This window comes from Melospiza georgiana, chromosome 17 (assembly GCF_028018845.1).
Source record: "Melospiza georgiana isolate bMelGeo1 chromosome 17, bMelGeo1.pri, whole genome shotgun sequence".
Taxonomy (NCBI): domain Eukaryota; kingdom Metazoa; phylum Chordata; class Aves; order Passeriformes; family Passerellidae; genus Melospiza; species Melospiza georgiana.
In genome coordinates, this window is record NC_080446.1 from 7,849,497 (window position 1) to 7,868,566 (window position 19,070).

The following is a 19,070-nucleotide window of genomic DNA, read 5'->3' on the forward strand; positions in this document are numbered from 1 at the left end:
AGGAACCTGTCTGTAAACTGCCAGCCACACTGCTGGCCTCCACTAGAGACCCACAGTCAGAGCAAATGAAAATTGGATGCACTGCCACACTACCTCCCCTTTCCTCTGCATGGGATCTCAGGGTAAAGACATATTTAATGTGTTTGAGACAGCAGATTAAGCTTAACAAAGATCCAATTCTGTGAGTGCTAACCTATTTAAAGCAAGTTATTCTCCAGTCACCCGGGAGTACGTGTTGGAATCTAATTTGCCAATTTTTTCCTTCTCTATTTAATGATTTCTTTCTGAATTACACACAAAGCAATGTGCAATGAATAGGGTAGGAGAACTTAAGGACTGGTCAGCCCAGGGCACATCAGCACCAAGCACAAATGGGTTGGAGTTTCTGGATAATAGACAAAGTTTAAATTTGCACCTATGGGGTGAGTGGAATTAATTGGTTTGAGATTGACATTATTACCAAAACTCTAAGCTGGCACTTGACAGGAGAGCTGGAAAAGCCAAGTCATGCTCAAAGAGCTTTCCACTAACATCACATCAAGACAAAGCAGGGCCAGTGCAAGGGAAGGAGCACAGCTCTGCACAAACCTCCACCAATCTGTGTGGGAAGAGGGCTCATGGCAAGAAAAATGCTTTAAGTACAGGTTGATCCTTCTCCTCCTGCTGTGACTCAAGGTGGATGCAATTCCTCCCCGAACCACCCATGCCCATGGAGATGTGGTGCTCCACACCTGCAGCCGCCCGGCGGAACCCGCTGGCCCAGTGCTTATCACGGGTTCCTGTGGCTGCTAATCACCCCTGAGCTGGGCACCCCGGGGCAGGAACTGCTGGCCAGCCCGTGTCAGCAGCTCCAGCTCCCTTCCACGCACCTGCAAAACCATCTGGAACAACCTGAGGGATGGCAGGGCTCCTTCCGACTTCAGGAGTGCCGCGACGAAGAGCTCAGCGCTGCTGCTGTCCCTGTGCTTGCCTGGTGGTGCCTCCTTTTGGGAACAACACCTTAATTCTGGCACATTTCTGCTTTAGCAGACCATAATCCTGGATAACATTTAGGGAGCTAATGGGGGAGAATGTCTGACAAGAAAATTGCTATGATGAAATAAACACTTGAGGATACTGAGGGTCAGGGGACTTGTCCAAAGTCTCACTGAGAATCAAGCAGGAACATGGGTAACCTCAGCTGTGAATCTGGTGTTCATGTCTGGCAGACATGCACCCACCACAGAAATCCATGGAAAAATTACCAGTAAAAACCAGGGCCTGGAGGAGACCCAAATAAGGCACCACATCAGTTAGGTTTAGGTGATCCTTGACAGATGTTGTTCTGACACACTCTTGAAAAGATATCCCTGCAAAAACAGCGACTCTGTCATTGAGAATTTGTTCCAGGATTTAAGTTTTCTTCCAGGCTTCCATGTGAGCCCATGGTGGTCACTGTGGGGCCAACAGCTACAGCAGAAGAGTCACACTGAGGGGACACAGCCACAGGCTGCAGTGGCGGGTGCTGAGAAACACCAGCACAACATCCTCTGGAGGCGCCAACACAGCCCCCAGGCATTGGTCACAGAACCGCAAAAGGGTTTAGGTTGGAAAAGACCTCTGAGATCATCGAATCCAACCTTTGACTGATCACCACGCTGTCATTAGATCATGGCTCCAAGAGCCACGTGCACTCATCCCTTAAACACAAATGAAACAAGACTGAGCATCTGGCAAAGCTGGTGGGAAGGAGGTGCCACTTTCCCCTCAGCTGGGCTCAGGGCTGCCCCACCGGCAGAGAGGACAGGGATAGCCCTTGGAGATGGCTGCTGGAGAACACCCCTGCTCTGCACAGCGAGACCCACCCTGAGCTCTGGCAAATCCCCTGTGCTTGGCTTCTCTCACTGAATCATCTTGGAATGAGGAAGAACCTTACCAGCAAAATAGTAAATGGTTTATCAATACAAAGTGTTATCCAGCTGATTCAACAGAAAAGCTTCTCTTTGACCACAACATGGGGTGAGATTATTTGGAAAACGACAAAAAAGTTGTTTTGACTATCCTGCACACATTATACAAGATGAGGCAATGCTTTGGGGTGTTTGCTCAGAGAATCAATGAGAATCCAGAAAGAGGAATTACACGAGCAAACACACAGATCATGAAAGACTGGCGTTCACATTCCAGCCGCTCTCAGAGCCAGGGGCCGCGTGTGTCCAGCTCCACCCGCTGGGACAGCTCCTGCCCTGGGACAGGATGAGTTTAAGGGACTCGGGATGCCGTGCCTCGCCCTCCACTCTGCTCTGGGTGGGACAGGGTGAGTTTAAGGATTCGGGATGCCGTGCCTCGCCCTCCACTCTGCTCTGGGTGGGACAGGGTGAGTTTAAGGATTCGGGATGCCGTGCTCGCCCTCCGCACCGCTCAGCGCCGGGGAGGGCGGCGGGGACACCCGGAGGCAGCGCCCAGCGCCCCGGCGGCACCTCCCGGGCGGGCACGCTGTGAGCCCGGGCTCCGAGAGCCCACACCGGGCGTCCCCCCGGCCCTGCCGCTCCCGCCCGGCCCCGGCCCGGCCCCGTTGCCCCGGTTCGCGTCACATCCGTCGGGGCCCGATGATGCAGGCGCGGGATCCCCGCGCATCCGGTGCCCGGCCCCGCAGCCGGCAGCGCGGCCATGGGCGCCGCCCGCGATGCGGAGCAGCAGCCGGGGCCGCCGGGCGAGGAGGGCCCGGGCGAGGCCGAGGAGCAGCTGGTCAGCACGGTGAGGAGGGGGCCGGTCTGGGGGCCGGTTTGGGGGGCGGCGGGGCCGCGGCTGACCCGCTGCGGTGTGTCCCGCAGAACCCCTGGAACATCATGATCAAGCACCGGCTGGTGCAGCGGCGCGGGCGGCGCTCCCAGATGACCACCAGGTACGGCGGGGCCGGGATGGACACCGGGGCATGGGGGGATGCAGGGGAAGGGTGGAGCTGCGGGACCGGGATGGGCACCGGGGCACGGGGGGATGCAGGGAAGGCTGGAACCGCGGGGCCGGGATGGGCACCGGGGCATGGGGGGATGCAGGGGAAGGGTGGAGCTGCGGGACCGGGATGGGCATCGGGGCACGGGGGGATGCAGGGGAAGGGTGGAGCTGCGGGACCGGGATGGGCACCGGGCGCAGGGAGGATCGGGTCAGACCGGGCCGGGCAGGGGGTTCCGCGCCGCCTCCTGAGCCCTCCACCCGCAGCTTCACGGACCCGAGCGTGTCCATGGACCTGCTGCGCGCTGTGCTGCAGCCCAGCATCAACGAGGAGATCCAGGGCATCTTCAACAAGTACATGAAGGTGAGCGCTGGACAGGTGGGCAGCAGCCTGCAGGTGCTGGGGACAGCTCGGCTGGCACCGAGGCCATCGTGCCTGGCTGGGAGCCGAGCTGGCACTGCACAGGCTGTCACCCTCTCCCGCCTTTTCCTCCCCAGTTCTTCCAGACAGCAGCCATCAACGTGCGTGATAACGTTGGTGAGGAGGTGGACCCAGAGCAGCTCATCCAGGAGACCTGTAGGAGCTGCCTGGAGCAGGTGAGTGATGGTGAGGTGTTTCTTGAGTGCCCAGCCAAGCAAAGCAGCCTGGCTAGAATGTGTCCCTCTTAACAGCTTTGCTGTCACTGTGAGGGGACACCCACAGCCCTTGTATGACTGCTGTGTTGGGATTCATTCTCACAGGGAAGCAGGGAGCAGTCAGGGCTGGGCAGCTCATGCTGTTTCTTTTCACTGCTGCTGTAGGAACATGGCACACTGCTGGAGCCACAGAAACTGGCTCCCAGTACCTGTCAGAGGGTCCTGGCAGGGTAGGGCAGGACTTTTCCTTTCACGTCTTGCTTATCTGCCACTTCTCCAGAATTTATCATGCTCAGATTGTGCTTTTGCATCTGGCTGTCTGTGGAAGCATGGCCTTGGTAGCACTCCAAAAGCAAAGCTGCTGCAGGGCTTTTAGGCAGATATGTAGAGGTGGGGATTGGTTATGGGGCCGTCTCTGATCCCAGAATGCATGGAACCTTCTTTGTCTTCCTGCAGGCCAAGCTGTTGTTCTCCGATGGCAAAAAGGTGGTTCCCAGGTTGCCCCATGAGCAGGCAGTGCCAAAGGTAATTGCTGTGACTGTACACAGAGGCTTGAATGACCTGTGAGAGAGGTTTAAATGACGGGAGAAGAGTTGGGATCACTTTGTTCTCTGGCTCTTCTTGGCCACCAGTGCAGTAGTGCAGAGGCAGAGTGGGGGATATTTGGCTTGAAGGGAATACAGGGCAAGGAGAATCCCAGGTGTGGGTGCTGCTTGCTGCAGTTCAGGCTGCTCACAGAGGTGGGCTGGGGTCAGTGTTCACCTGGCCAGGATGGGAGAAGAGCCCTGCTCATCCCACTGCCCTTCCTCTTAATCCCACTGCCCTTCCTCCTCAGCGTGCCCGGCAGATGGATGAGGAGCTGAGCCGCCGAGGGAGCCCCATTCCAAAAAAGGTACAATGGTTTCCCCACAAGGGATTTTATTTTTGGGAAGCCTGGCCCTCATTCCTGGCCATTCCCACAGTGTGAGTGCAGGGAGGTGCACAGGACGCTTTTTTGAGGCGTTGGAGGTGCTCAGTCTGGTCCCAGGCAGTGTTTTTGCCTGTGACAAAAGCAGCAGCTTCCCTGGGAGAGGGAGGGTTGCTGAGAGGGTTCACAGGCAGCACAGCTGGGTCTCACAAGGGTTTTTTCCATGCAGAGGAAGGGGCGGCCTCCAGGACAGAGCCTGTCAAATGACCGTGGAGTCTCAGGCATGGCAGCGTGAGTACAAACCCTGAGCCAGAGCCCCTGTTTGGGGAGGGCAGGGAACATGAGGCTGCCTGTGGGGTGCACAGAAACCCCACAGACTCCTCTCCTGCACAGGGGTGATGGGAGTTCTGGGTGTGTGCAAAAGCAGGGCTAGGTTGAGGTGTTCCCCTCAGGAGGCAAAGACCTTTAAAGGAGGGATTTTAAACAGGCCCAAAGGGGTGAAAAGGTCCAGATGGACCATCCAGAGTGAGTGGTGAGACACAGGAGATGGCAGGATCTGGGCAACCAGGAGAGGAGGATGTGCAGCAAAACTGAGGGTCCAAAGCTGGGCACTGTGGGGGAATGGAGGGTGTGAAAAACGGTGGGTCTGGAAGGGCTTGGGCTCAGTCCCTGCTGCTGGTGGTGACTGGGCTGATCCCCCTGGGACTCATTCTCACTGTGTTTTCCTTGCCCTCAGGTGGAAGCTCAAAGTCTCTGAGCCTGTGAAAAGGGATGGACCAAAGGTATTAGCTGTCCGACACTGCTGGGCTCCCTCTCTCCTCCCCTTTGCTCCCTCTGGCAGAGCCCTGCAGCTGCAGGAGCCCAGGACAGCGGGGCTGTGCTGTGCCCTGACGGGGCCCTGGGCAGGGCTGGAGCAAGAAGAGGAAGCGAAGTGCCCGGAGGCCCTTGCTGGTCTCCCCAGGCACCATGGCCTGTATCCCTGCGGTGTGGTGCCGCTGGGGCAGCCCTGAGGAGACCGGGAGTAGCCAGGAGAATCCCACAAGTGTTTCCCACCAGGGAAACTGCTTAGATCAGCCCCGATGGAATGTAATGTCCCTCCCCTGCTGAAGGCTGGAGGTCATTGGCCAGCTCCCTCCCTCCCTCCCAGCCTGGAGGCAGCTCCAAGGTTCCCTGTCAGAGAGCCGAGGCTTGTGGAGCGTGGCCAGCAGCAGCTTCATTTCTAATGTTGCCCCTTTTCCAATTGCTCTGTAGTGGGATCCATCCCGACTGACTGAAACCACAACCTTTGTGCTGGGATCTCGAGCAAACAAGTAAGGAACGGCCCTGTCGATGGAGGGTGGCGTCCCCAGGCAGGAGCCCGTGACACTCCTCCTGTCACTTCGCTTCTCTGCCTCAGTAGGAAGGCCTTGGGGAGGAGAGGGGTGTCCCTGTGCCACCGCAGCCGCCCTGCCCACACCCCTAACACCCCTCGTGTTCCTGTTGCAGGGCTCTCGGGATGGGAGGAACAAGAGGGCGACTCTACATCAAGCATCCCCACCTCTTTAAGGTCAGGTGCCACAGCCAGATGGTTTCCCATGGGAATTGGGAGCGTGTGCTTCAGCTCCCTTGTTTGCCTCCTCCCCCATGCCCTTTTTTGTTGTCTTAGAGCGCATTCCCAAGGTTTGGCCAGCGCACAACGCGAGCCAATGGTGTCCTGTGCCTGCCAGGGCGGCGGATGGGCAGAGCCAGGGCTGAGGCTGGAGCAGGGCAGGAGGAGTGGGGGGCAGAGCAGAGTGGGGGGCAGTGTCCTGCAGGAGGGGGAGCTTTCAGGGCAGGGTCTGTCACTCATTCTTAGCTCGGTCCTTGGTGCTTTATTGCAGTACGCAGCTGACCCGCAGGATAAGCACTGGCTGACAGAGCAGCAGCACATGAGAGCCATTGGGGGCAAGATGGTGAGTGCACCCAGGCGCAGGGCCCGCCACGGGGGTGGGGACACTGCACTGCCAGGGTCTGTGCCCTGCCCACAGCACTGGGGCATGGCCAGGAGGCACAGCTGGCTCCCACGGGGACAGCGGTGGCTGCGGGCTCGCCCTGCCCTGGCTGCCCCTCGCAGCCACCCTGAGGTGTCCCCTGCCTTGTGTCACAGGCCTACCTCCTCATTGAAGAGGACATTCGGGATTTGGCCGCCAGTGAGGATTACAGGTGAGGAGCAAAGCAGAAACTCTGGGCCTGGGGCTGCATCCCAGGGGAGCCCCACCATAAGCCCCCTCACTGCTACCTTGCAGCAGTGTACTGTGCTGGAGGGATTGGGTTATGGTTGGGGTTTGGTGCCCAAGAGGCCATGTTGGTGACAAAGGTGTGGACTTGGTGTTGGTTGGGGTCCATGGTAGATTTGGGTGCAGTGCTGAGATCCATGGTGGGTTTGGTGGGTCTGGGCTTGGTACTGATGTGTGCCAGGGGACGTGGTAGGTTTGGGATCATCAGTGGGTGCTGCAGTCCCTCCATCTCGCCCTCCTTCCTCCCCAGGGACTCTGTTGATCTGCGGCTGGAAGAGCTGAAGCCTTTCATCCCACCAGCCTGGATGACTGAGAAGATGCAGAAGCACATGGAGACGCTTCGCCGCGGGGGGGAGGTGCCGCCCCCCGAGGACCCCCCCGAACCCTGATGCCCCCCAATAAAGCCGCTTCGTTCCCACCTCGCCGTTTCCTGGCACCGGGCACCGGGCTCTGCCCGCCGAGGGGCCTGCGGGACGCGCGGTCCCGCCCCCGCGGCGCAGCGGCCAATCACAGCGCGGTGCGTCACCGGGCCGGCTGTCAATCACCAGCCGCTGGCCGTTATCGTGGGAGCTGCATCCTCGGCGGGCGGTGATTGGCCGGCTCGAACGGGGCTGCGCGCTGATTGGTGGAGGGGCGGCACGCGGAAATATTCAAACGGGGCGCGGGAGCGGGCGGGGCGTACCGGAGTGTCCGGAACCGGGGCTGCGATCGAGCCGCTCCTGCACCGGAGAGGGGCTGGGACACAGCCGCTCCTGCACCGACAAAGGGGTCCGGACCGAGCCGCTGCTGAATCGGAGAGCGTCTGCAGTGGGGGTTGGGATCGGGCCGCCGCCGCCGCGCAGGAGAGCCCCAAGCACCGCCGTTCGGTACGGGGCAGCCCCGCTAGGGGAGCCCTGACCGCCGCTCGGCACCGGCAGAGCCGCAGAGGGCCCGAGTCCTGCCCCGAGCGGGACTGCGGGAGGGAAGGACCAGCGGAACTCGGTGCGGCGCCGCCAGGGAGCGGGAGCCGCGTCCAGCCCGTGACCCGCCGGCAGCGGCGGCCGGTGCCGGTGTGCTGCTCCGTGCCCCGGGAGCCGCTATGGCCTCACAGAACGCCGACCCCGCCGCCGTGTCCAGCGCGGCCGCCCACAAAGCGGCTGAGACCGGGGCCACGGCGGCCCGCGGCGCGGTGGGCAAGAGGTGAGCGGGGCCGGGACCGGGGCTGAGGGCGGGGGCTGCCCCGGTGAGCCGGCCGGTAACGTGCGCTTTCCCCGCAGGCTGCAGCAAGAACTGATGGCGTTGATGGTGAGTGGGGCCCCGGGGCCGAGTCGGGATTTGGGGATCCTGAGGCCAAGCCGGGGGCTGGGGGTCCCCAAAGGCACCTGGGGCTGACCCGGGGTGGGTGGGGGATGTCCGGGGCCGCCCTAACGCGCTGCCCCCGCAGATGTCCGGTGACAAAGGCATTTCCGCCTTCCCCGAGTCCGACAACCTCTTCAAGTGGATCGGGACCATTGACGGCGCCGCCGGGACGGTGAGAGGCGCGATCCCGGTCTGGGGGGGCCTGACCGTGCCCCACTCTCCTCCCTTCGGCTGAGGGTGGTCCCAGCCCTCCACTGCCCCTGCTCCTCTTCCTCCCCGCACCTCTGGGGCTACAGCCCCCCTGACTGCTGTCCCCTCGACTCCCACCCCCAGGCCTACGAGGAGCTGCGGTACAAGCTGTCGCTGGAGTTCCCTAGCGGGTACCCCTACACAGCACCCACCGTGCGGTTCCTGACCCCCTGCTTCCACCCCAATGTCGACACCCAGGGCAACATCTGCCTCGACATCCTCAAGGAGAAGTGGTCAGCGCTGTATGATGTCCGCACCATCCTGCTCTCCATACAGAGCCTGCTGGCAGGTGGGTCTCGTGGACAAGCTGCTATGGAGAGCTGAGGGAAGGGGTGGTGGTGGGGCTGTCCAACCCAGATCAGGGCTCAGGGGTGTCCAGGTCACCTCCCACCAGCTGACCCAGCCACTGTTTGCAGAGCCAAACATCGAGAGCCCTCTGAACACACATGCAGCCGAGCTCTGGAAGAACCAAGTCGGTAAGTGCCTGAAGCAGAACCCTTCTGCCCCCTCCCCAGTGGGATGAGCAGCAGCACAGCCCCAGTGCCTGTCTGACCCCTCAGCTGCCCTGGCCACTGCCTCAGGTGGTGTCATATTCCCCCTCTCTCCTCAGCCTACAAGAAGTATGTGCGGGAGACGTACAACAAGCAGACCAAGAGCCAGGAGACCTGACCATCACCATGGCCCCTCAGCCCACCCCTTCCCTCCCTCCCTCCCGGCCATCCCCGCCTTCTGTATCATAGGCTGTTTTTAAATTAATGTCGCAGTCCGAGCCACGGTTAATGTATAAATAAATGAATAAATGCAGGTTTATAACTTCTGCAGGGGATTCTGTGGCAGCTCTAGCATACTCTGAGTGCCTAGAGGACCCTCTGCAAGTGTGGGCAGGAAGGGTGGAAGGGATAGTGACCCCTGTAGGGTAACAGGAGTTTATCAGTATATATCCCATTTTGTCTACAGGGTGGGAGCAGCTCCCACCATCACCTGTAAGGGCAGGGGTTGAGATCTGTAGGGGTACCTCTGTCCCCTGCTCTGTGACAGGGGTGCCACCTCTCCTGCCCCCCAGGTCAGGGCACCCCACAGCAGTGCCCAGCACAGGCGCCTCCCCAGGCTGCTCTCTCTGCGGTGCCGCTTGTCTCTGCCGGCTGTGTGGTCTCTGTGGCTTCCACTGTCCACGGTGGAATGTTGGCTCCGCTCTCCATCTCTGCCAGCGTGGCCCTCACCTGCTCGATCTCCTCCTCCAAGCTCTGGGTGGTGGGGGGCTGTGTGGGAGCCCCTCCTCTCCGGCTGGGCAGCCCCCAGCCCCCCAGCCCAGTGCGCAGAGGGGCCACACCACCCCCTTGCACGGAGAAGAGCTGGCAGAGGTGCTGGGCTCTGTACAGGTCCTGCAGGAAGAGCTCCAGGGCGGAGAGGAAGAGCACCCAGAGCCGCTCCAGCTCCTGCCGCTCCCGAGGGCTGGCCGGGCCCTGCCGCAGCCCTGCCAGCAGCGTCCGCCGCAGCCCTGCGGGACGGCGTGTGAGCCGGGACCGAGCAGCCTGGGTGCCGAGGCTGCCGTGGCTGCTGCCCGGCGCAGCAGTGCCCTCCTTACCCATGCTGAGCTCACAGGCCTCTGCGCTCCTCCTGCGGCGCTCCTCTCGCAGCCGGGGGCCGTCCCCGCTCCCCCCGAGCTGCAGCACCAGCTGACGGTGTCCGGCCGTGGCCTTGCAGAGGGCAGCCTGGGCTGTGGCACACGTTCCCACTGCCCCCCGCCCGCGGCTCGCATCCCTTCTGCCTGGTGCCATCACACCCCGTGACAACGGGGCAGGGGCAGGATGGCCGCGGTGGCCGCTGGCTCTCCGGGGGCTCGGCTGCTCTGTACCACCACAGCGCTGTGCTGTGACCAGCTCTGAGCTGTGTTTTGGTTCGGTGGTCCCACCCACCCTGGCTGGGGACTGCACTCCGCCTCATCCCCCTGCTGTGCTCCACCCCTGCCGGTCCCCAGGGAGCTGTGGTTTCCAGCAGGCTGGCACAGCCCCTTCAAAGAGAGACACAGAGACAAGTGTCACCTTTCCCCTGGAGGGAAGGGGCTCTCCTGCCCTACCACCTTATAGCCAGGTCCTCTGGGTGGGAGATGTGGGTCTCAGTGTGGGGCTCTCTAAGCCCCTGTGGTCCCACAGCCCTGCCCTGGCGCAGGACCCTCAGGGCCATCCTCCCTCAGCCTCTGGCGTGTGAACGAGCTGCTCTGCACGGAAACTCTGAGCTCAGCACTGGCGCCTGCCCAAGAGGCCGTGGGAACCACAACTCCGGGCTGCCCCTGTAGCTCTGCCCTGTGGTGTGAGCCCGCCCACGTTCCCTCCCTGGGGAGCGGAGCAGGGACACACTGCCACAGCCCCCCTCCCCGTGCACCCCCAGTGAAATCCTGCACCAGCAGCTCAAGCCTTTCCTCTTTAATTGAGGCTGGAATCAAAGCCACGGGTGACAGATGGGAGGAAAAGCTCAGCCGCCGGTGGTGAGGTGAGACCAGGACCCTGGCACAGAGTGAGGTCCCAGCCAGTGCTGAGGGCCAGATGCTGTGGAGCTGCTGCTCCCTGGACAGCAGGGGAGCAGGGCTGGGTGCAGCAGCTGGCCTGAGGAATGTCTGGTCCCTTACTGCACACCCTCCATCATCTTCAGGAACTCTGCAAGAGAACAGCAGCCTCAGCCCATGGCCCTGCCTGGGTGCACAACATGGGCGCTTGGCTGGGGCCATTGCTCACCATCAAAGTCGATGCGACCGTCATTGTTCTTGTCTGAATCCTTCATCATGTCCTCTATGTCCTCATCAGTGACAGGCTCCCCGGTGGCCCTCAGGATCTCACCCAGTTCCTCGATGTCAATGAACCCATCCGCATTCCTGCAGGAGGGAGAGGGAGGGATGGGACCTTGCTTGCTCCCACAGACAGGATGGGCCACTTCGCCCCCACACTCACCGGTCAAAGATGCGGAAGCAGTTGGCCAGCTCCTCCTCAGACTTGCCTTTGGCATCCTCTTTCATCTGGCGCACCATCATGACCAAGAACTCCTCGAAGTCGATGGTGCCGCTGCCTGTGGGGAGGAAGCCAAGTGTGGGTCAGGCTGCCTGCCCAGGGTTCAGCTCCCCCCCCTGCCACCAGCCACCAAGGGCTGCTCACCGTCCTCGTCCACCTCCTCAATGATGGCATCCAACTCCTCTTTGGTGGGGTTCTGGCCCAGCATTCTCATCACTGTCCCCAGCTCCTTGGTGCTGATGTCTCCACCGCCGTCAGCATCGAACATGTCGAAGGCGGCTTTGAACTCTGTGGAGAGATGGGTCAGGTCTCTGAGCAGTGGGGCAGAGCCAGGCCCTGCACCATGGCCATGTCTGGCCCCTGTCCCGGCTGTCCCCACACTCACCCGCAATCATCTCCTCACTGAGGAAGGCACGGGCTTCTGCCTGCTGGTCCGTCTGCAAGGCAAGGGAGAGGGGTCACCCATATCTGACCAGAGACCCCTCATACAGCATGGCCCAACAGTGCTTGGCTGTGGGAAGAGCCTCTGCCCTGCTGCAGGACAATCCTGCGCTGGCATAAGCCACAGACACACGCAATCCCTACAGTTCTGATGCCTTCCAGGCCGTCCATGAATATGGAGGGCTGCAGGGAGCCCCTGCCTGAGTCCCCCATTATCTGGGGGGCTCCATTGTGCTGGGGTCATGGTCCCTGTGCTCAGCCTTGGCATCCTGGGCATGCAGAGCTATTTTTGGGAACTCCTCAGCTCCCCTTGTAGGGATCGTTGGGGCTACAGCCGTGGCACCTGTCAGCCCCGATCGAGTTTCTCCTGGAGGCGCAGGCCGGCCATGGAGCCAGCAGCGAGGCCGTGTCGCATGACCCAGCACTCGGCTTTCAGCCACCCCCTGCTGCCCCTGCCTCTGTGCAGCCCTGAGCTCCCAACAGGGCTGAGATGGTGTCCCCAGGCACCTGCACCCCCTCAGCAGTACACACTCACCCTCAGATCTGTTCTGTGGGGACCCTGCACCACCCCAACGCCTCCCTGTCCTCACTGCCATGGTCAGCCCAGCACTGGGCACCATATCCCTGCTGCCCTCTGCTGCAGAGGCACAGCCCAGACCCCCCTGGTGCCCCTTGCCCAGTCAGGTCTCTTTCTGGCACACGGCACGCAGCACACAGGAACACTCACCATCTTGGGAATTGATGGAGCTTCCCACCCCCAGAGAATCACCAGCTCCTGCAGCAGGAACTCCCAGAAGCTTCGTGGTGCCGCTGGCACCCCAATTTGTAGTGTCTCCTCTGTGGGATGTGCCTTCAGCTACTGCCCCCTGGCCCCCCTCAGCCTATCAGCGCTCTGGCAGCACTCAGCCCCTCTCACTGGCAACTGGCGCCTTTACCTAATTTAGCCAAAGCTTTATTGGTCAAGGGCTGGGATTAACATGGGGATGAGGCTGGGATGGAAATTCAAGCCCTTCAGGAGGGAGATCAAAGCCGTGGCAGGAGCTCAGCTCTGCCCGCCCCCAACACCCCCATCCAAGGCAACTCAGCAATGAGGGGGTTAAAAATAGCCCTGGAGCCATTAGCATCACCTGGGTAAGGGGGACGGGGTCCCCCCGCTCAAGGGGCATGGACTATCACCCACTGGCCCCTGAAAATGCAGCCCTTCCTGGCTCAAGCTCCCAATACCAAGCTGGTTTTCGCCAACACAGCGTCCCCCCCCGTACCCCCATTTTCTGCTCCAGGGGGCCCAGGCAGAGCAGTGCTGCAGCCCCCCACCCCAGAAAAGGAAGGGGTCCCCTGTGGGGCCTGGGGCATGAAGTCCCTGGAGAGATTTGGAGCATGAGCCCCATGGTTTGGGGTCCCCAGTGCTGTTGGCACCTGTTCCGGAAATGGCTCCATTTTTTCGTGCTTCTGAGGAGTGGGAATTATGCCCGGTGCCTCCTCGAAGGCTCAGTCCTCACACTCACAGCCCGTGCCAGCCACTGCTGCCAGGACCGGCTGGGGCCCGTGGCTCTGGGGACACACTGGCCTAGTGGCCCATACCCTGTGGTGCTCAGAGCCCCAGGGCTGCAGTGGGGACAGGGTGACCAATCTCTGTCCCATAAGGTCCCAGTGCCAGGGGTGCCCAGGGGTTTTCTGGCTCCTGCTTTTGCTGGGACTCCCATTCATCGGGTGGGAACTGGGAACAAGTCCAGCCCCTAGTGCATCCCACCCTGCCCAGGGAAGCTCAGGGGTCCCATCTGAGCTGAGTAGGGTGCAGGGTGCTGGAACAGGGCACACTGAGCAAGCAATGGACAGAGCGATGGCAGCAGCTGGGCTGGTTCCTCGATATTTATAGACATTCCCAAGGAAGCAGTGAGGAGTGAGCAGACAGACACTAAAAAAGGCTGGGCAAGTGCCGGAGGTGCTGGCTGGCCATGGGCCGCGTGGTGAGGCCGACTGAGGCCGGGGTGGCAGTGTGCCAAGGTGCCAAGGTGGCCCGGGACACATCCCCGAGTCTGGGCTAGGAGGATACAGCGGTGTTGGCCAGTCTGGCTGTCAGGGCACAGCGGTGCCAGGGTATTGGGGTATCAAGACCCTGGGACACCACAGCGCCGAGCACCGATATGTGTGGCTCCTGTGGCCCCAGGGCAGATATCCGGGGCTCGGCCCGACCACGACATCCCGGACAGGGGACAGAGGGGCCGAGACCGAGAAGGGCGGGGTCGGTTCCTAGGCAGGGGCTGCGGGCAGAGCCAGGCTGAGCCCTGAGCCTGATCCGAGAGTCCCGGGCGGTGCTGCAGGGACCGATCCTGATCCCGGCCGTGCCGGGCAGTGCCGGGAGAGCCGATCTCGATGGCGCCGGACGGTGCCGCAAGCGCCGATCCCGATCCCGGCCGTGCCGGGCGGTGCCGGCTCCGCCGCCCCGATCCGGGTTCCCGGCGGAGGCGGAGCCGCGCAGGGAGGATCCCGGGACGAGCCGTGGCGGAGCGGCCATCGCTCGGCACCACCCGGCTCGGCTCGGCCCGGCCCGGGGCAGCGCGAACGGCCCGGGGCGGGGGCAGCACCGGGAGCGCGTCCCGGGGCCGGGCTGTCCCCGCGGGGGGCCGTGCCGCGGTGGGCAGCCCCGGGCCGGGCCGTGTCGCGGGGCCGGCCCGCACCCCCCGGCAGCGATGGCCGCCCGCATCCTGCACCGGCTGCGGCACGCGCTGGCGGGCGAGGCCGGCCGCGAGGAGCCGGCGGGCGGCGGCGGCGAGGCCGAGGACTGCCCGGAGAGCTCGGAGCTGGAGGACGACACCGAGGGGCTGTCGACGCGCCTCAGCGGCACCCTGAGCTTCACCAGCCACGAGGACGAGGAGGAGGAGGAGGAGGAGGGGGACGGAGCTAGCGAGGAGCTGGAGGAGCCGCCGCAGGCGCCGGGGGCGGCAGCGGGCACGGAGGACGGAGGCAGGTGCTGGGGCGGCGAGCTGGGGGGACTGGGGTGACTCCAGGGACACTCGTGCCATGGTGGCGTCCGACAGCCCGACGGATGTCGGAGCCCTGTCCCCACGGCGGGCACTGACACCCCTCTCCCGGCACAGAGTGGGTCTCTGTGGCGGAGCGTCCCGGCGGCAGCCTGCTGACCCGGCAGCTGCAGGAGCTGTGGCGAAGGTCGCGGGGCAGCCTGGCACCGCAGCGCCTGCTCTTCGAGGTCACCAGCGCCAGCGTGGTCAGCGAGCGCTCTTCCAAGTACGTGGTGAGTGAGCCCGGCGCGGCTGGGCGGGCACGGGTTGGGTGCGAGTCTTGCTCTCCCCGGGGCAGGGATGCTTATTTTTTTTCCTCTTTCCCCGTGCTGCTTGGATGGTGCCGGCGGCTCAGATGAGCCTCAGGTAACTATGGCTGATGGGTGCTGTGGCTGCTGCAGCCCAAGCCACTCCCTTCTGTTCGGGCAAACTCCCCCAGCCCCTTTGAGGCCGCACACCCCGCTGTGCTTGTGCCGGGAGCAGCATGCCCACAGCACTGCCTGACACCTGCCTCCCCCGCAGCTCTACACCATCTACCTGATCCGCTCTGGCCAGTTTGACAAGGCCCCTGCCACCATTGCCCGGCGCTACTCGGACTTCGAGCAGCTGAACCGCCGCCTGCGCTGCCGCTTCAGCTGCGACATGGCCAACATTGCCTTCCCCAGGAAGAGACTGCGCCGCAACTTCACCGCTGAGACCATTGCCAAGCGGAGCCGAGCCTTCGAACAGTTCCTGTCCCACCTGCACTCCATCGATGAGATCCGCCGCTCTCCTGAGTTCCTCGAGTTCTTCTTCCTGCCGGACCTGCAGGCCGCGCAGCGCCTGACGTGCACGGGCATGTACCGTGAGGCCCTGGCCACCTGGGCCAACGCCTACCGCCTGCAGGACCGCCTGGGGGTCTGCAGCTCCGGCCGCTTCCTGCTGACACTGGCGGGGCTGGCCGTGTGCCACCAGGAGCTGGACCAGCTCAGTGAGGCCCACGGCTGCTGCGAGCAGGCGCTGCAGCTGCTGGAGGCCCAGGGCAGCCACCCGCTCCTGGGACCCTTCCTGCAGGCCCACGTCCACCTGGCCTGGAAGGTGGGCAAGGACAAGCGGCGCTCGGAGGCCCGGCTGCAGGACCTGCGGGAAGCGGGGCTGGGCCTGCAGCAGCAGCCTTCCCTGAAGGAATGCCTGATCAAGGAACCTCTGGAATGAGCCACCTGTGCTCACATGGGTGGGAGGGGAAGCTCACACACCTGTGGCAGCTGGGAGCAGCGAGGGAAATGCCACGGGTGGCAATGGGGCAGGGAAGCAGCACTGCAGTACCACAGGCAGCACAGTCCATGCCTGGAGCTGCCTCTTGAATGCACTTTGTCTGTGGTTAGTCTGTTTTGCAAGGCTGGGGACTCACGGGGGTCCACCACCCACACTGGTGCTGCCCAAAGCTGCTCCTCCTCTGCAGGGGATCCTGGAGTGGCTGAGACTTTAGCTGGGACATACTGGCACCTTGCAAGGGAACGGGAAAGCTTCTGGCAGGGTCCAGGGCTCTTGCCGGGAACTTCCCATAAAACTTACACAATAGAAAGGACTTTATTAAATAAAGTCTTGGCAGGAAGAAGAGCAAGGCGCCTGCTGTGTCTCTTTAGCCTTACTACCCCAGGGCATCATCAGTGGGAGGCCTCAAGCCTCCACATAGAGGTGGGAGCTGCCTCATCCCCTTCTTCCAGCTGGGCCCAAGCCCAAGCCCAGTCCTAGGGAGGAGCCCAAGGACAAGCAGAAGCAGCTACTGAGGAGCCAAAGCAGTGCAGAAGTGAGAAGAGGAAACAACGTGAGCCAAAGTAGCACCTTCCTCTCCTGTGACCCCGCCTGGCATGGGGGCAGAGCTGATCCACTGTGCTCCTGGCATTGCCCGCCCTCGTGCAAGCCCAGTCACACGTCCAAGGGGACAAACTCCAGGGACAGAGTCCAGCTCTTCACCCAACGGCTTTATTTTAAGGTGGGTGAAAGATAGCTGATGGCAGCATGTGCTTACATGCTGTGCAGCTAGCAGCTGGTTGCAACGATGCTCTGTTGGTCACAGTCTGTCGCAGACACCTCTGGCGCCAGGACTTCCTGCAGTGCTTGGTCTCACCTGGTCTCCTTCCTGTTCCTGTCCAGGTCCTGCCTTCATCTCAGGGTCCCTCCCTGGGCATGCTTCAGCCCCAGTCTGTAGGGTGTCCTCAGCTAGAGCTTGCTCTGGGTTGGTGTCTGTTCCACCCTGATGACACCTTCCTGTGCGCAGGTGACAGCCAGGACCCCATCCCTGCGCCACAGCCGTCCCTGCACCAAGCCCCGGCACCCACCTGCAGAGAGAGAGAGAGAGACTGTCAGACTGCGGCCCACTGCCCCAGGACAGCCAGGGCTGGCCTTGCCCATCAAGGTCTCCCAAAGACACACTAAGGACTTACCAGCCCAGGGGCTCTCACACTCGTACAGCATCCAGTGGTCAGCTCGGAAGGGCGCATGGAACCACATGGAATGGTCGAGGGACACCATGAACTTGACGCGGTACTGCCGGTGCGGGAGCAGGGCCGTGCCCAGGAAGGCGTAGTCAGAGATGTAGGCAGCCACACAGCAGTGCACCTTCATGTCAGTCTCTCCTGCAGAGCAACCAGCACTGCCTATCCCGTGGGGGCCCCTGGGACATGCCTGGGGTGCTCCACTCCCCTGGAGCCAGCTGCCAAGCACAGCTGGAATTCTTCCAGACTTGTTCCCTTTGCCATGCCATGCCCCAGCATCACCTCTGCAGCCACACCTGTATTACAGCCTTGAAGTACCCAGGCTGGGGCACAGGCAGCCCCCTAATCACAGCCCTCCCAGCCCACTCTGTTGAAACAGTGCTCCCCCTTGGCTTGGGAGGCACCTGGACCCAGCAGGACCCACCTATGTAGCCTCGTGCTCGCACCCAGAAGAGCTGCTTTGGCTCCTGTGGCTCTGAGCTGAATATATCTGGTGGGTTCACAGGTTTAATGTCGATTGGCACATCTTGAGCTTGGATCTTGGTGAGACGCTTCCTGTATCCCTCAGCCAAATTAGGATTCCTGCAGCCCAGCACAGAGAAGCAAGGTTAACACCAGACAGGCAAGTTGGAACACATCCTACTGGCAGCAGCTCCAGCCCAGGGACCCAGGGGCACACAGAAAGACAAGAGGGGCACAGCTACTGTTGTGTCCTGCTCCTCTGTTCCCCTCTCAGGCACATTTGAGAATTCCTCAGACAGTACTCTCCCACACCTCCCTGTGCCCCAGGCACCAAGGGGCATCCCCGGTGTGTCCCTTCCACCCCACTCACTGCAGAAACTTCTGGATGAGCTCCTCCTGTGTCAGCAGCTCCTCGGGGGGTGGCACGGTCGGCATGGTGAACTGGTGCTGCACTGGGCTCCCCTGCGAGAGCTGGAAGGAGGCCTGGCAGGTGAAGATGGGCTTTCCATGCTGGATGGCCTTTACAGAGCGAACAGAGAAACTCTTCCCTGTGCGGGTCCGCTCCACCTCGTACAGCACCGGCACCTTGGGGTCCCCTGGCACGGGAAAGGGACGGGAAAGGGACGTTCTGCGGCCGGGCCACGGCGCACCGCGCACCGGCGGAACCCACCTGCAGGGGCCGGGCCCGGCAGCGCCACTCACGCCGTCCCTGTTTGCTGGCAGCGGGATGACGACGCTCCTCACTCCTGAGAACTTCCCCAGCGTCCCAACCCCTGCCGGGCCCCTGCCGAACCCCAGCACCCCGTCCCCGCCGCCGGTTCCCCGGTTCCCCGGGCGCACCTGTCCGCACGAAGTAGCAGTGCAGCGAGTGCACCTGCTCGTCGCGGCTCACGGCGTGGGCCGCCGCCACCAGCGCCTGCCCCACGATCTGCCCGCCGAAGAGGCGCTGCGTGGCGGGCACCCAGTGGTGCTGGCCCCTGCGGAGACAAGGCGGCCGCGGTGAGGGGGGCGGCGGAGGAGGAGGCGGCCCGGTCCCGCTGCCCCGGCGTCCACCCGCACCTGAAAAGGTCGACCTCCAGCCGCTCCAGGTTCAGCACGCTGGTGATCAGCACGCTGCGCAGGTCCCCGGGCGGCGGCGGCGGCCCGGATCCCGGCCCCGCTCCAGCCCCGCCGGCGTCGCCTGGGGCCCCCATCACCTCCGCGAACCGGGACCGGCACCGCGACCCGACCAGCACGGCGGACCAGGAAGCACCGCCCATCCGGGGCGCGAAGGCCGCCATGTGGTTGGGCGGTAGAGCTGCCAGTCACCCTTGTCTTGTCAGGATGCTCTGGGCCGGTTGGTTCGCCTCCTG

The 19,070-nt window shown here is 62.6% G+C and overlaps 6 protein-coding genes across 7 annotated transcripts; 3 read left to right on the forward strand and 3 right to left on the reverse strand.

Moving 5' to 3' along the window:
- The first annotated feature begins 2,635 nt into the window (after positions 1-2,635).
- Positions 2,636-7,142, forward strand: DNTTIP1 (deoxynucleotidyltransferase terminal interacting protein 1). The gene is made up of 13 exons (XM_058036250.1): positions 2,636-2,736; positions 2,814-2,884; positions 3,199-3,295; positions 3,430-3,528; positions 4,024-4,092; positions 4,403-4,459; positions 4,704-4,765; positions 5,211-5,256; positions 5,726-5,784; positions 5,960-6,020; positions 6,334-6,405; positions 6,600-6,655; positions 6,980-7,142. The coding sequence occupies exons 1-13, from the start codon at positions 2,650-2,652 to the stop codon at positions 7,116-7,118; spliced, it is 975 nt and encodes a 324-aa protein (XP_057892233.1). The 5' UTR covers positions 2,636-2,649; the 3' UTR covers positions 7,119-7,142.
- A 665-nt stretch (positions 7,143-7,807) lies between these two features.
- Positions 7,808-9,005, forward strand: UBE2C (ubiquitin conjugating enzyme E2 C). 2 transcript variants are annotated; one of them, XM_058036363.1, is made up of 6 exons: positions 7,808-7,908; positions 7,986-8,013; positions 8,153-8,239; positions 8,401-8,605; positions 8,733-8,792; positions 8,927-9,005. In XM_058036363.1, the coding sequence occupies exons 1-6, from the start codon at positions 7,808-7,810 to the stop codon at positions 8,983-8,985; spliced, it is 540 nt and encodes a 179-aa protein (XP_057892346.1). In that variant the 3' UTR covers positions 8,986-9,005. The 2 variants fall into 2 exon arrangements, with proteins under 2 accessions (XP_057892346.1, XP_057892347.1); XM_058036364.1 differs by lacking the exon at positions 8,153-8,239.
- A 119-nt stretch (positions 9,006-9,124) lies between these two features.
- On the reverse strand, positions 9,125-10,180 carry LOC131090810 (regulator of G-protein signaling 9-binding protein-like). Its single transcript, XM_058036405.1, has 2 exons — positions 9,902-10,180; positions 9,125-9,814 (listed from the first exon to the last, which is right to left on the reverse strand). The coding sequence occupies exons 1-2, from the start codon at positions 10,092-10,094 to the stop codon at positions 9,381-9,383; spliced, it is 627 nt and encodes a 208-aa protein (XP_057892388.1). The 5' UTR covers positions 10,095-10,180; the 3' UTR covers positions 9,125-9,380.
- A 544-nt stretch (positions 10,181-10,724) lies between these two features.
- TNNC2 (troponin C2, fast skeletal type) lies at positions 10,725-12,552 on the reverse strand. Its single transcript, XM_058036296.1, has 6 exons — positions 12,487-12,552; positions 11,704-11,755; positions 11,463-11,606; positions 11,262-11,376; positions 11,049-11,185; positions 10,725-10,970 (listed from the first exon to the last, which is right to left on the reverse strand). The coding sequence occupies exons 1-6, from the start codon at positions 12,487-12,489 to the stop codon at positions 10,939-10,941; spliced, it is 483 nt and encodes a 160-aa protein (XP_057892279.1). The 5' UTR covers positions 12,490-12,552; the 3' UTR covers positions 10,725-10,938.
- Positions 12,553-14,449: 1,897 nt separating this feature from the next.
- On the forward strand, positions 14,450-16,378 carry SNX21 (sorting nexin family member 21). The gene is made up of 3 exons (XM_058036094.1): positions 14,450-14,723; positions 14,858-15,012; positions 15,302-16,378. Exons 1-3 carry the CDS (start codon positions 14,450-14,452, stop codon positions 15,971-15,973), a joined length of 1,101 nt encoding a protein of 366 aa, XP_057892077.1. The 3' UTR covers positions 15,974-16,378.
- A 34-nt stretch (positions 16,379-16,412) lies between these two features.
- On the reverse strand, positions 16,413-18,998 carry ACOT8 (acyl-CoA thioesterase 8). The gene is made up of 6 exons (XM_058036096.1): positions 18,778-18,998; positions 18,559-18,695; positions 18,089-18,314; positions 17,681-17,838; positions 17,206-17,397; positions 16,413-17,100 (listed from the first exon to the last, which is right to left on the reverse strand). Exons 1-6 carry the CDS (start codon positions 18,996-18,998, stop codon positions 16,982-16,984), a joined length of 1,053 nt encoding a protein of 350 aa, XP_057892079.1. The 3' UTR covers positions 16,413-16,981.
- Between the last annotated feature and the right edge of the window lie 72 nt (positions 18,999-19,070).

Excerpts from the sequence above, each read along its gene's own strand:
- DNTTIP1 (XM_058036250.1), top strand. The coding sequence starts at position 2,650 with ATGGGCGCCGCCCGCGATGCGGAGCAGCAGCCGGGGCCGCCGGGCGAG. Across the intron at positions 2,737-2,813 it reads AGGAGCAGCTGGTCAGCACG|AACCCCTGGAACATCATGAT; the intron begins GTGAGGAGGGGG and ends TGTGTCCCGCAG. Across the intron at positions 5,257-5,725 it reads TGAAAAGGGATGGACCAAAG|TGGGATCCATCCCGACTGAC; the intron begins GTATTAGCTGTC and ends ATTGCTCTGTAG.
- UBE2C (XM_058036363.1), top strand. The coding sequence starts at position 7,808 with ATGGCCTCACAGAACGCCGACCCCGCCGCCGTGTCCAGCGCGGCCGCC. Across the intron at positions 8,240-8,400 it reads TTGACGGCGCCGCCGGGACG|GCCTACGAGGAGCTGCGGTA; the intron begins GTGAGAGGCGCG and ends TCCCACCCCCAG. Across the intron at positions 8,793-8,926 it reads GCTCTGGAAGAACCAAGTCG|CCTACAAGAAGTATGTGCGG; the intron begins GTAAGTGCCTGA and ends CTCTCTCCTCAG.
- LOC131090810 (XM_058036405.1), bottom strand. The coding sequence starts at position 10,094 with ATGGCACCAGGCAGAAGGGATGCGAGCCGCGGGCGGGGGGCAGTGGGA. Across the intron at positions 9,815-9,901 it reads GGCCTGTGAGCTCAGCATGG|GGCTGCGGCGGACGCTGCTG; the intron begins GTAAGGAGGGCA and ends GCCGTCCCGCAG.
- TNNC2 (XM_058036296.1), bottom strand. Across the intron at positions 11,377-11,462 it reads TGAGGAGGTGGACGAGGACG|GCAGCGGCACCATCGACTTC; the intron begins GTGAGCAGCCCT and ends TCCTCCCCACAG. Across the intron at positions 10,971-11,048 it reads CGGTCGCATCGACTTTGATG|AGTTCCTGAAGATGATGGAG; the intron begins GTGAGCAATGGC and ends GTTCTCTTGCAG.
- SNX21 (XM_058036094.1), top strand. The coding sequence starts at position 14,450 with ATGGCCGCCCGCATCCTGCACCGGCTGCGGCACGCGCTGGCGGGCGAG. Across the intron at positions 14,724-14,857 it reads AGCGGGCACGGAGGACGGAG|AGTGGGTCTCTGTGGCGGAG; the intron begins GCAGGTGCTGGG and ends CTCCCGGCACAG. Across the intron at positions 15,013-15,301 it reads AGCGCTCTTCCAAGTACGTG|CTCTACACCATCTACCTGAT; the intron begins GTGAGTGAGCCC and ends CCTCCCCCGCAG.
- ACOT8 (XM_058036096.1), bottom strand. The coding sequence starts at position 18,998 with ATGGCGGCCTTCGCGCCCCGGATGGGCGGTGCTTCCTGGTCCGCCGTG. Across the intron at positions 18,315-18,558 it reads CTGCTACTTCGTGCGGACAG|GGGACCCCAAGGTGCCGGTG; the intron begins GTGCGCCCGGGG and ends TTCCCGTGCCAG. Across the intron at positions 17,398-17,680 it reads GCGAGCACGAGGCTACATAG|GAGAGACTGACATGAAGGTG; the intron begins GTGGGTCCTGCT and ends GTTGCTCTGCAG.